General features: G+C 49.6%; 2 protein-coding genes across 2 annotated transcripts in view; both read left to right on the forward strand.

Moving 5' to 3' along the window:
* The first annotated feature begins 4,885 nt into the window (after positions 1-4,885).
* On the forward strand, positions 4,886-6,811 carry LOC103769401 (platelet glycoprotein V-like). The gene has a single exon (XM_008936591.1). The coding sequence runs from the start codon at positions 4,886-4,888 to the stop codon at positions 6,809-6,811; it is 1,926 nt and encodes a 641-aa protein (XP_008934839.1).
* A 607-nt stretch (positions 6,812-7,418) lies between these two features.
* The window catches only part of LOC103769402 (leucine-rich repeat-containing protein 15-like), a gene marked incomplete at its 3' end in the record, with an annotated part of 10,879 nt that continues 4,270 nt past the window's right edge, over positions 7,419-14,027 (forward strand). Inside the window, 1 exon segment of the mRNA XM_008936592.1 lies at positions 7,419-7,431. Coding sequence (XP_008934840.1) covers positions 7,419-7,431 — 13 coding nt within the window.

Consider the following 14,027-nt stretch of genomic DNA (forward strand, 5'->3'; position numbering starts at 1 on the left):
TTTTCAACAAACTGCAGCTTGTTTGATAATTACGTGAACCAGAAACTACTCAGTTTGTCATGAATTGCTCAAGCTTAACACAGATTAAAAGGTTCATCATTACAATGCTCTCTAGAAGCTCAGCTTCCTTTTCATTTTTAGATTGGAAATGATGCTACATCTTGTATTTAAAATACGTATTGCTGCTCTAGAATGGTACCCTGTTGTCAAGAGGCATACATAAATAACTGTACAATAGAATTGTAAATAGACTTGTAAATCTTTTTTGTGACTGAAGCTCTTTGAAAATAAAATGAAAATGAACAGATATTTTCATTCCTTTCATTAGTTTCATGAAATGGTTTTTAATTTTTCTTTATACAGTTAGCTTGCTGAAGAAGACACTTCCTCTCACTGATGTGATAGGTGTCTTGTTCAGTGCCTGTGTTTTCGGAGGAGGGGATGGAGGAGTGTGTTCCCCGTTAGCTGTGTGTGCAGGAGCACTGCTGCTCTGCACTGGGATAACACCCACCACACTGTAACTGGTGGCTTATCAGAGCCATTTTAAACCCAGACCTTGTACAGGTGACAGCAGCATGTTACCACCTTCTGTTATCCACACGTTCCTTCTGTTCTTTGACATGTGGGAGGCATGATCTTGAAAAGGCTCCTGGGCAAATGTTGTGAGCTGTTGCTGTTTTCACAGTCATCTGCAGAAAAATCTGATGGAAATGAAGACCTCTTCCATCCTGCAGCTCACCTTCCATTTAAACATTCATTGGCAGAGCACATAATTTTGAACTTGGAAGACAAGATATTTGAAATATCTGATGATTTCATTACAAAAACTTGTTATCAATTTAAAGCTAATATTTTGATAACTTAAAGCTTTTTCTGTCTTCAGACCCTTTTAGGCTTTAGGTTTTGTTGGCATGTGACTCCAGAAGACCTGGAGGAAAAGCAGAAACCAAATGGGTCAGCCCTGAACTGCTTGGCCAACACACTGTGTAAATCCATCCTTCCTTATGCAAATTGCTTTCACTCCAGTCTTGCAAGAAAGTAAAAGTCAGAGCAGTCTTGTGAAGGTACACATCAACCACTTGGCTGTTTAAAGTAGTCGTGTCCATTCCTTCAAACCCTAGTGCATCTGTGTAGCAGACTGTAGTGAAACTGTAACAAATTTGAAATTTCTGATCATATTTCATATTGAAATGTAGAATCTGACTTTCCCCAGGTTTGCATTGGGTTGGTTGAAGCCTATACTCCAGTGTTGCTGTCAAAAGTGGTTTTTGTGCTATTGCACGTGTGAAACTTTCCCATGAGTGGTCTCAAGTTCTACATTTGGAGTTGCGTAAAGCCTATGGAAGCTGGTTGCTTGCACAACCAAATGTAGGCAAAAATCTGCTTTGAAGCTTAAAATATTACTTGGCCTTTCACAATGGTTGCAGAAATGTGGGTGAACGTGTTATCTAGAGGATGCGCTTTGCTGTCATACTTCCCATGGAAAGTGCAGAATCATGGTGAAGCCTGATTGCCTGCTCTACTCCCTAGTAACTTCCTCTAAAGAGCAGATAAGTTTCTAAGGTACAGTTCAAAATTGCTTTTCATGCTCAACAGTTTAGGAACTTGCAAGAAAATAAAGTTAAACACTAGAGTAAATGTGTGCTCATTGTTCTATGAAACGAAGTCGAAAAGTGATTTGTAGCTTTTAATTTAGTATCAGTATTAATGTATTGCCTCTGGCATCCTTTCATCCTTGAGAAACATTAAGGGGTTGGTAGAAAGGGAAAATGTAGACCAGGGCATGGTAAATGACCAGCCAGGCTGGTGCCCTTTCTGGAATGCCAGGTGTCTTATGTGAGGCTCTGAGGCAGTTAATACACAGGAAGGTATGACTATGACCTTCATGTGGATTTTGGTGTATTCTCCACTATTCAGATATTCAGCTGGGGAAGTTAAAACATTGTTTAAATATTTCTTTTAAAAATATCATTAGCAGCTCTAGATGTTTGAGAACCATAGGATTATCCAGTTCCTGTGCCAGTCATAGAATCATAGAATTGTTTAGGCTGGAAAAGACCTCTACCATCGAGTCCAACTGTTAACCCAGCACTGCCAGGTCACCACTAAACCATGTCCCTCAGCACCACATCTGCACATCTCTTAAATGCCTCCAGGGATGGTGACTCCACCACTTCCCTGGGCAGCCTGTTCCAGGGCTTGACAACCATTTTTCTTAAGAATTTTTTCCTAATATCCAACAGAAACCCTCCCCTGACACAACTTGAGGCCATTTCCTCTTGTCCTATCAATTGTTACCTGGGAGAAGAGACTGATCCCCACCTTGCTACAACCTCCTTTCAGGTCGTTGTAGAGGGTGATAAGGTTTGCCCCGAGCCTCCTTTTCTCCAGGCTGAACAACCCCAGGTCCCTCAGCTGCTCCTCAGAAGATTTCTGCTCTAGACCCTTCACCATCTCTGTTGCCTTTCTTTGGACACACTCCAGCACCTCCATGTCCTTGTAGTGAGGTGCCCAAAACTGAGCACAGTTTTCAAGGTGCAGCCTCACCAGTGCTGAATCATGCTTGTGGCCTTAATGTCTTGCAAAGACTTCCTACCATTTCATTGTTTGAGGAAATGTATGTCTTCTAGCACTTCTGAGTGTCAAATCTTGTCTTGTTGAATATTCTCTTACATTTTGTTGCAATACCAGGAGAACAGACATCCCCAGTCTACAGTCTAGCATCAGCATGTTTCTGATTTTACAGACTCTGTCTTGCAGTCATACCTTCTGAGGGACCTGCATGTGCAATCTGTAGCACAATAATTGGGGTGTTCAGTTTTGGTGGGGTTTTTTCCCCCGTTTGGTTCTCTGGATCCTCACTTCTCCCATCTCACTGTATCCTATAGTTCTGCTGCAGTCTTGGGTTGGGTTGGTGCGGGTTGAGGTGCCACTCGGGGCTTGAAACAGGAATTTCTTTGTGTTTCTGCCCTGTGTGGAGGGTTGTGCTCCTGCACTGCCCAGAAGCAGCTCACCAGCTGCCTCCTGTGGGCTGAGGTGCTTGTCCTGGGTTCACAGGGGTGTGCTCGGCAGGGGCAGCTTGCTGAGGTGCCATTAGGTAGGATCAGAGACAGGCTGGCTTACGAGTTTGAAGTTAAGGCATCACTGTTTTATGGGAGATGGTTTTGGGGTGGCAGGGATTACTAGGAGGGTGAGATTCTCTGAAAGATTCTTGTTTGACATAAAGTCTTTTGGAAGGGTGAAATCTCACAGCCTTTTTCTGGTGGCTTGCAGTCTCATTCAAAGAGTTGTAGAAAGATGGATACCACTAGATGCCATGTCTGTTCCTTCCAAAGGAAGGGTTGCAGATTTTACCAGTCTTCAGTACTCTGAACATAAACAATTTTTTTTTCAAAAGTATTCCCTTCAACTTTTTTATGGTGCAGCAGCTGTTCTTGATCCATGGTGGTATGTTCTTGTCAGCAGTTCCAGCATGCAAGAAGCTCTGCTGTCCCACCTGACTTCTTTTTAAGTGATGGGGTTTGTACACAGGTCTGTTTGTGGGGATGGTGTGGGAGAGATCCTTGCCATTGGAAAAAGGGTGTTGGAATGGAGCCCTCCACTCCCCCACTGTTCTCAGTATTGAAGATGGTGTCAGCTATTCCAGTTAGCCTGCAGAATTTGTCCATCAAGCCAATAAATCATTTTGGTTGGAAGAAACCTTTAAGATAATCAAGTCCAACTGTTATCCCTGCACTCCAGGTCACCGCTAAACCATGTTCCTCAGCAACACATCTACAGATCTTTTAAACCCCTCCAGGGATAGGGACTCGACCACTTCCCTGGGCTCTGGTGCTGTAGAGCCCTTTGGGTGAAGTATTCCAGCAGTCCCAGCTGCTGCCTCGCCCACTGCTCAGCCAGGTGCTCGACTTCCACGTTTCTGATACACTTGGACTTACTGATTTCACTGAGGAGGTATTTATAAACTGTGGATTTCTGTTTGACTTGCTCTTTTAAATATTATTGCTATAACTGCAATGATTGCTTTCTTGTTGCTTTGTTTGTGTTTGGAAATGTATACAACTTCCCAAATTTGTGGTATGTTTCATGCAGATCTACTTTTTTTGCTACCACTTTCTCGCTAACTTCTTTCCTCTCATTTCATAGTATTTTTAATACCACTAATAAGTCAGTAGTGTGTTAAGCTGTTGAAATGAGACTTGTTGGTTATCAGAGGCTCACTACTGTCCAGTGCTACATGAGCTCTTGTGTGTTATTTCAGGCTGTGTCAAAAATAGCCTGTTGCTTCTTGTGTGTTCTTGGGCTGTTCCAAGAAGTGATCACTTGCAAATGCTGAGAGATAATGTAACAGAACTGGGTGCTCTTGTAGCTTTTGGCCACTTAAAATATAGGGCACTGTTTTTACCTCCATTATCTGATTTTGCAGGCTAAACTTTATTTTTAAACCTCAGGTAACCTACAGCAAAAAAAAATACTGTGGGTACAGGACCTCCTGATATATTTTTTTGAAGGCTTTCTGTGTGTAACTTAGTATAATGGTTTTCTGTTTAAACAAATACACACCTTATGATTAAAGAGTTTCATCATGATTTTCCTATGCTTTTGTTATACTTGACTAGTATGAATATAATCAAGGAATGCTTGATTTACTAAAGAGCTTTATCTGAACTTCTCAGTGTAAGCTGAGCACCTTAGAAATATTTGCAGTTAACAGTAATAGAGATTTTGAAATTTGCTTTCAAGCCAAGAGAAATCATGCACATGCTTTTGCAGTTTTATGATATATTCACACAGCTTCATTGTCTGCTAAGTTATTAACTATCTGTGATCAAATGCTGAGTCTCTCTTATCTCTTGTAACAGCTAATGTTTCTGGCACAACAAGGATGTTGGTGTTTCATTTGTCAGTGATGATCAAGCTTTTCTTCCAGTTGGATGCATCTGTTTGTCCTGAGAAGTGTGACTGCTCTTCAAAAAATGCAATTCATTGCTCTGGTCCCCACATAAAAGACCTGGAATCATTAAATCTGCCCTGCAACATGACAGAAATTCACATAACGGACACTAATGTAACACACTTGCAGGATGTTTTTTCTAGGATGGTGGAACTGCAGCATCTCATCTTGTCTTCGAACAACATCTCTCTGATCTCACCAATGGCTTTTAAAGGCTTGAGAAGGTTAAAAGCCCTCAAACTGCTAGATAATAAGCTGGTTGAACTTCCCCCAGAAGTTTTTGATGACATGGTAGAGCTTCAAAAATTGATCATTGAAAATAACAGGTTGAAATCTATTGAAGAAAATCTCTTTGACAAACTAGCTAGTTTGGAGGATCTTTTCTTGAACAAAAACAGACTGACAGCACTTCCTAGTGGTCTCCTGAAGAAACTTGCCAAACTCAAAGTACTGAACTTATCGAGAAACTACTTGGCAACACTGCCTAGAAATATATTTAGTGCATTAACCAGGCTTGAGAAGCTGATGCTGTATTTTAACAGGCTCTCTTCAATAGAATCTGGTATGTTTGATAGCCTGAAGGAGCTTCTGGAGCTCTTCCTGCATTGCAATAACATCCAATCCATTGCCCCTGATGCATTTCATTGTCTTCATAAATTGAGAAGCTTAACGCTCTCCAGAAACAAGCTTGAGGCTTTGCCTCCTGGACTCTTTCTACACTTGCATGACCTGTCTAAATTGACCTTGTACAAGAACCCACTGAAGTCTCTTCCAGAAGTATTGTTTGGAGAAATGAGGCATCTTGGTAGCCTGTGGCTGTATCACACAAAGCTCTCAACAATACCAGATTTTGTGTTCAGCAACTTGACAAATTTAGAGCTTCTTGTGCTGAGTTTTAATCCAGAGCTTAGTGTTCTTCCTAAGAATGTGTTCAATGGTCTGACTGAACTGAGAGGCCTTTCTCTGCATACAAATAACATTTCCAGTTTGCCAGAGGGCATCTTCCTGAGCCTTCAGAAACTGCAGAACATTTCTCTTTTTGATAAGAGGCTTGAAGTTCTTCCCAGAAACCTCCTTCATAATCTCAAGCAACTTCAGAAAGTTTACCTGAATAGTACTAAGCTCCAGTCTCTTCCTGGAGACTTCTTTACCGCCTTACCTGAGCTGCAAGAAGTCTTCCTTGACAACAACCCTTGGAGATGCGATTGCCAAATTCTTGGCTTCCAAGAGTGGCTCCAAAAGAGCACGGAGATAGTTAAAAATGTACCCTCTCTAACATGTCACAGCCCACTCGCACTACAGAATATTTCTCTTGTGGCTCTAACAGTGGATCACCTGAAGTGCCTGCCAACCACAGCTGTTACGTACCAGACGTTCAGCTCAGCTTCTTCCCAGGCTTCGACTTCTCTTGTGATGGTGCCCTTCACATCATCTTGGGAGTCTACTGTAACAGCAGTGTCCGACGTGGCTACCAGCACACCCACATCGATTCCTCTTACAACTCCAGGTTTTACCTACTCGCACGTTGAAGGTTTTGGACAGCACAGGTTTCATTTTCCAGATGTTCCAAACCAAATTTCTCCCAGCATCGCAGTACAAACTAGCAGTGTCAGAGGAACAGCTATAACTACTCTTGCCTGGTGGGATGAGTTGCCAGCCCACAGGAGTGCTAAACCCTATTTTAATACCAGAATTGCTTATTGTCAGCTATTCTTGTGCCTTCACAGTTTGATTTTGGCACTCCAGACTGTAACCATTGTGCTTAGTCTGTATGTGATGGGTAAAACCAGGCAGCTCTTGCAGTCCAGAACTAATGCTGCTCAGCCTGTAGTTCTGATAAAATTTTTAAGAAGATAGAGAATACCGGCCAAAGAGATGATTGATTTGGATGCGTTTTGAGCAGCTGACACAATTCTGATATGGATTATAAATCTTCATAGCAAGAACCACAAAGACCTTGTCAGTACAGCATGATGAAAACACACTGTTATGTACCTTACAGCGTTTGCCAAAAGTGGTTGTAATCACCGTGTAGTGCCTGGTGCCTGAACCCAGAGGGAGAGCTGAAAGAAAACCTGTGGTCACCTCCAGGCATGTACTGCTAGTTTCCTGCTTTGGACTGCAGCCCTGTCCCTGCCAGGCACCACTGCTTGCTCCTGTGCTCACGCTGCTCGGATGGAGGTGGCATCAATGTCCTGAAGTCTCCACAGGAACGTGGCTTTAGCTGTGCTTTAAAGATTGCCCCCAGTACTCCAAATGCTGTTATGCCTTACACTGCCTGCAATGTCGTGTCTTCTTCCTGAGAAAATAAATGGTGGTTTTGGGAGGAGGTGCTGGAAAAGACCTTTTAAAGGAGGGGGTGAGAGCAGAATGGTATGGTGCAAGTGTCTTAGTTCTTGCTTTGTGTCGTCAGCCCCTTTCCAGGACCTGGCAGGAGGAAGGCAGGTACCTTTTAAGGCTAACCATGCCAGAGAAAGGTAAGAAAGATGCTGCGCTAGGAAGTATAATCTTGATGTATTTTGGGGGGGGGGTTGCTTGATTTTTTTTTTTCAAACTTTGCAATGTTACCGCCCTGAATTTTAAGGAAATGTTTTCGTCCCTAAGCTTTTATCAGTGGTCAGAACAGCAAGATGTGACTGGCTGCATGATGCAGTGAGCCTTGGAACCAAAGCACTAGGCAGATGCCCAGGATGGAGGCTTGGCTCCACAGGAGCATAGCTGGCTTGAGAGCTGCTCTTGACTGAGCTGGGAGAGAAAGGGACGGTCTCTCATGGGCTTGGCTAGCAAACACAGGCGTGGAGCAAAGTGGCAGGGAGCCTGCCTGGAGTGAGGGCCCTCAAGCGTCACCATCTCTTTTGAAGTTGGCTGGGGAACATCTGCGTCTCCATCAAATTGCAGCGTGCTGTAGCATATTCAGTCTTTGTATTTTTTTACTTTTTCTTCTTAGGTAGTATTACTCCCTGACTTTCCATCCCTTTCAAGTGCTGATACGCAAAGGCAGCTATGAGGCAATAGTGTGGATTTTGGTTTTCATACTGACACATTTATTTATATTTTGAATTATATGAATATTTTAGTTTGTAAGTAGACTGGTAGCTGTCAGACTGCGTGTGCTTTGGTAGCTCTTGGATTTAACTATTAGCTTTTATCTTATGTGACCTAGCTTGTTCTTGAAAGCCCTGATGTGCTCAAAAGCATCTGGATGTGGTTGTTTCCCTGTCCTCTTGGGGCACAGACACTACACTCAAGGGGTCCTTTCATAGCCTTACTGACTTTCTGACTGTTGAGGTCTTTCCTGGATGCCCTCGAAGTGGCACATTATGAGGTTGAGGCGAAGAAAGCTTGCATTTGCTTCAGGTTTGTGGCTTGTTCCCTGCTGTGTGTTACTTGAGGCCATGAGGATGAACTATAGACTGCTTCATTTCAGGGTGCTCTGCTGCTGGACTTGAATTCCTCCTATGCTGTGAAAACAGGCAATGTACTTCCGTGGTGTTAACTAACCGTTGTATTACTGGTCAAGCTTAACAAAATTTAGCAAGCCTGGCTAAGTGATAGTTAAAGCTATCTCTAAAGAAGGAGAAATATAAGTCACTACAGATGGTGCAAAGCAAACTGGGACTGGATTCATTAACAGAGGCTCCAGAATATTTGTTGCAGTATTTTTGAGAGAAGCACAAAAGCACCATGAAGCTTTCTTGTTGTTGGTTCTGGGTGGTTGCATGCTAGTGCTTAGAAGGAGGCAGCTGTTATAATTTTAGGTTCTTGGTTGGACATCTGTAATGACCACTTAGTCTTGTGCCAGCTCCAGTGCTGTCGTTCCAGTGCCACGCAAGCATCTGCTCACAGCAGGCAGCAGATAAGTATAATCTGGACTAAGGAGGGAAGGACTGTACAAACCATGCTGGTGGTTGTTTGCCTCAGTGAGGCACTGAAGGATTGTGGGCACTCAGATGCACAGTCTGATTTCTAAGAAACACAGCACTTCAGTCACCTTGTGGGTGGGTATACGACAGCCTGGGTCCAGCCTCGGGAAGAGCAGTGGGTTGGCAGCAGCTGCCATCTTCCTGAACCCCCCTTTGGCCACCCAGCCCTGCAGCGAGGCCAGCTGGGTCTCCGTGCTGCTCGCTGGCTCCTGTTCCTCCATTGCTGAGCTCTGGCACGTGGGGGCTCTGGCACACGGCTCCAGACAGTCGAGTGCTGAGAGGATGATTCGTCTTCACATGCTGTCATCAGGCTTTCCCCACGCTTGAGCCAGACGGGGAAGTGAAGTCAGCAGACAACAAAAGGCTGGAGCAATAAGGGCCTGACGTGTTTTACTGACTCTTCCTCTGAGGTGTCCTGTTTTGAGCTGCCTCTGATTCATTGCTTGTTGCCCAGCAGAGCTCAGCCCTTCCTGCAAAACTCCCTAGCCTGGGAAATCCAAGGATGTGCTTACTCATATTCCACCTCCATTCGCCTGGAGGAGGGACAGTCTTCCAGGTCAGCGTGACAGCAGCTGTGTCATGGGGGGAGGCAGGAGAGAGCTGCATCTCAGACCTTCTCTCTGGGTGTTACTGCCTTGCTGCTGTCTCAGGGCACAGCTGGCTTGCCTTCACTAGTGGACTGGCAAGGTTCTTCCCGGTCCCTGCAGCTCACACTTCCATGATCTACTGCCCAACCTTCGCCACCAGGCTGGGCTTGGCATTTGATACTTCCAACCTTTCGCAGTCCATTGTCCCCCCAGCAGGTGGTGAGGAGGGAATTAACTGCTGCCCTAAGTGCCAGCAGCTCTCTGCCTGTTTCCCACCTGCTGCAGGGCCCTTGCAAGCCACCAGCAACCACGTCCACTGCTTGTGTCCCTGCTGTCCCTGTCCTTTCTGTCTCACCTTTGCCACAGGAGGCCAGGAGCAGCTGGAGGGCCCTTGCAGAGGGGAGGGAGCTCAGGTAGGCACTTAGTAAATGCAGCTCAGCCCTCCAGCACCCAGCAGCAAGGTGGGAGCCTGCACCTCGATGCCAAACAGAAGCTGGGCATGGCAGATGTACTTGAAGACAGGCAGCAGGGCTGTGCTGCTGTGGTGTGTGCCACTGCTGCGTGTGAGGCAGGAGCTGGGGGAGCCTCTGCCTGACGTTAGAGAGTATGGGATGTGTCTCCTCCAGGGCTCTGACCAGCACATCTAGCCCGGGGGTGCTGATTCAGCAGCTGTGATATCGGAGCAGTACATATCCCGGGGATGACAGAATAGCTGGGAGGAGATGCAGCCAAAGGAACGTAACCCCGCAACAAGGCTGGGGTTGGGAGTGCTGGCAGCATCTCCCAGTGTTCAGGAGGCCTGCAGCTCCTGCTTTGCCTCTGCTCCACCAGGCGACGGGCAAGCTATGGAGGTGTTATGCCTCCGTTTTCCTAGCCAAAGTCTGGGTTTGCATGCCCTGCCCTCCTGGGTGTTTATGGGTGCTAAGCTCTGGCACAGCGCTTTGCCTGTACTGTGGGGGATGAGCCCCACTGCATTACGGGGCAGGGGGCTGCTGCTCCCGTGGCACCCGGAGACACCCTGCCCGGGGCTCAGCCCCTCCTGTGCAGTCACTGCTGCGGGACTGTCCCGTTTCTCCCAGCCGTGCCTTTGTGTCTCTCTAGATGTAAAAAGCTCAGGGCAGGGAGCCAGTGACGGCTGGCAGAGGCTCGGCAGCCTGCTCTGCACTCCTCGGCTGGCTTCTCCGGGGGAGAGATGGGGCTCCTTCCCCACTGGGGTTTTGGGAAGGGGTCCCTGGGGCTCTCCCTGGTGCCAGGGAGGGCTTTATGCAGATGGAGAGTGGGATGAAGGGGATGCAGCAAACGCCTGGCAGCTCCCGAGCAGGGACAGCCCCCGCCAGCCCCTGCTGCTCCGGGCGGTCCCTCCCCCTCTCGCAGTGCCCACGGACGAGCTCTTTCCGCCTCGGATTATCTCTGCAGGCGGACTTGGCCGCAACCCCGCATTCCTTCCAGCGCAGCGCTGCCCGCAGCCCACGCCGAGCCCTGCGTGCCGCTGCTATCGCTCGGGCCAGGGCCAAGCCTGGAGGGGGCGGTTCTGCTGTCCGGGTGAGCCCCACTGGTGCTGGAGATCCAAAACGCTGTTTCCTTGAGCTCTAGGACAGCTGTGGTGGGTCTTGTGCTGTTGCTTGGATGGAGGCTGGCCTAATGGCCATCCCTGCTGCTGATCCTGGAGGAATCACAGCTGCTGCTCACGCACTTCTCCGGGGAAGGCAGGACATGTGGGGACATGTGGCCCCATCCCTTAGCACAGATGAGCCATGAGCAGTGAGGCAGACCTGGCCCTGCATTCCTCAAGCAGGCAGGAGAAGAGCTGTGGTGGCTGGCCCTAGGGCGAAGCAATCTGGATTGGGCTCCTCAAAGCGTTAGGGGGTCATGTGGTGGGAAAGGGGCTGCTGGTGCCTCTCTAATGGGTGGTGGGGGCCTCGGCGCTGGTCCCTGAGGGTCTCATGTACCTTCCTTCATCCCTCAGCTGTGGCTCGAGACCATGCATCCTGCTGCAGGGCTGAGGCCCAGAAGTGCCTCTGGGTGCTGGAGCACTGGGGGGACCCCTCCCCTGGCCCCCAGCACTCCACCCTCCTCCTCTGCTTCAGCAAAGCAAAGTTTGGCCCCGTGCCCTGGGCCAGCTGGTCTCCATGAGCACCAGGTTTCACTGCTGGGGGTTTCTCACAGCCTGCTGGCCGCTTTGCAGCCGTGCAAAATAACCGGGGGGTCCCATCCCTCCCGGGGTGCCGGCTCAGGCGGGAGCTGGAGGTTTGTGGGGCGCAGGGGCGGCCAGGCCGTGCAGCCGCGTGGCGGAGGGAGCGTGCTCGGCTGCTTGGCAGATGAGCAAGGCCCTTTCCTGGCCAAGCCCACAAGCTGCTAATTTTAGTGATTGCAAGAGTTTTTCCAAAGAGTCTCAAGTCCCTCGATTCAGAGCTGCTCAGCTTTGCTGCATCTGCCGCTGCAGCCGTGGGGGTGTGACAGCATGGACAGACCCGGCACCGCTCCTCTTCCGGGGCTCTAGAAGCTCCCTGGCTGGTGGTGTTTCGGGGCTGAGTTTGTCACAGGGGAGCACCAGGGCTTCTGCAAGAGGTCATGGAACAGGCAGGAGTGCTGCTGGGGTTGGGACCCCAGGCTGCTTTTGGCACAAGGGGCTTGGAGAGCGTGGCTAAGGGTGGTCTGTTCCTGGCCCTGCCAGCCTCTGGGAATCCCAGGCAGGGTTGCGTCAAAGTGCAAGGGGTAACCCCAGCTGTGACCACTTGCCACAGGCCCTCCGGCCCTCCTGTGGGCTCAGCAGCAAGTGCTGGGGGCACTGGGGTGCACAGGCACCTCCAGCCTCAGCTGCGACTGCCGGTGCCTGCTGGGCTGTGGGACAGCACCACATGCTCTTGCTTTTCCCTCCACAGCAGCATTTGGCCACTGCACTTGGTGAGAAATCAGAAACCTGCATTTGTGCAGGTGAGGAGGGCTGGGGGGCTCTCCAGGAAAGAGCTGTGACCAGAGGGTTTGCTGTCAGCCCCACCTCATGGGGTCAAAGGGTCTGGCAAGTGCCCACCCTTGGGCTCCATCATCCCCTTAGAGGCGTAGGGGCATGGCAGTGACTCCATGTCATCCCCGGCTTGGTCTGGGGGTTTTGATCATTCTCTGGCTGGTGCAGCTGGAGGTGGGGAAGGACCCCAGAGCACTGCTGGGTGCTGGGGCTTTCCTGTGGAGCGAGGCTTGCTCCGTTCCATCCAGCACTGTGGGTGCTCCCAGCTGAGGAGCAGCCTCTCTCTGCAAAACGCTTATCTCACCCTCAATCACTTCCACGTGCTGTCTCGGGGCGCTGCCTCTCCCCTCCAGCTGTGCAGGGTGTGTCTGTGCAGCTGTCCCGAACTCTCACACTCTCTGCTCCTCTCCCCTGCACGTAGCCTGGGGGCCAGCTCCTGTGTGCTCACCTCCAGGAGTGGTTCCCTCTCCACAGTGGGTGCAGCACATGGGCTTGTGCTGTTATTCAGCCATGCCTGAGTTTTAGGGATGTTTTGAAAACAGACTTGTCCTTCCCAGCCAGGAGCCAGAGCCCCGGTGGAGGCAGCTGTGTTTTAGCAGGGCTGTTACCTGGGCTCCTCTGGAACTTTGGGCACTTTGCGTGGCTGTAGGGACCACAACCTCATCACTCTCTTCGTGGGGACAGGGTGTGTGAGGGTACCCACCACAGCATCCCTGTTCCCCCCGGGCAGTGCTGCTTGGAAGGAGCCGAGGCTGACACTCCTCTGTCAGACTGGGCTTGCGACGGTGGCTTTTTGGAAGTGCTGGGGTTGAATTTCTGTGTTGCCTTACTGAAAAGCTGTGTGCTTCTGGGATGAGTCAGAGCAGACAGGAACCCAGCAGCACTGGCACTGGCAGTGGGCAGACAGAGCCAGTGATAAGAGTGTGATAAGGCCATAGGAGCCCTGCTCTTGCGCCAGGGCTGCAGGCAGTGGCCAGCTCCCAAGCCAGCTGCATTGCTGTCAAGGAAGTGGGGAGGCTATTTTGGGAACCATGGTGCTGGGAAAATCTTCTGTGTCAATACAGCATGAGCGAAAGCACTTGTGGGTGGTGTTTCCAAAATGCCCCTTCCCTGTGCCCAAATGCCTGGGCTTTGCCCCAGGAGCAGGCAGGGAGCATGTCCGGGTGGTAGCCCCAGCTTTGGTGCTCACTGCCCAGCCAGGGAGGGATCCATGGCCACCCAGCACATCCCACAGCAGCCAGGCCCCCCGTGCAAGCTGACATATCGGCAGTGGTCGCCTACAGCCAAGGTCCCACTCCCTACCCTCTTCCCACGATCCCTGTCACCTTCCTTCGAGTCTGGCTGGAAACTCCCCTCTCCATCCCTGCAGTGTGCTGCTCAGCCTTGTCTGGTCGCTTCTTCGAACAGAGTCCCTGTCCCCTGCACGGCCCCGCTCCCTCCTACCCGTCGTGGCACACGGTGCCGGGGACGAGCCCCCTTCCTGCCCGCTCCCCGGCAGCAGCCCCCTGCTCTGCCCTTCCTGGGCAGCTGTTAGCGCTGCCCGGGCCCGCAGCAGGGGCTGCTCGGCTGGCAGGAACGTGGGTGGGCTGAGACCGGAT

This window comes from Merops nubicus, unplaced genomic scaffold, assembly GCF_000691845.1.
Source record: "Merops nubicus isolate BGI_N331 unplaced genomic scaffold, ASM69184v1 scaffold17133, whole genome shotgun sequence".
Classification (NCBI taxonomy): Eukaryota; Metazoa; Chordata; class Aves; order Coraciiformes; family Meropidae; genus Merops; species Merops nubicus.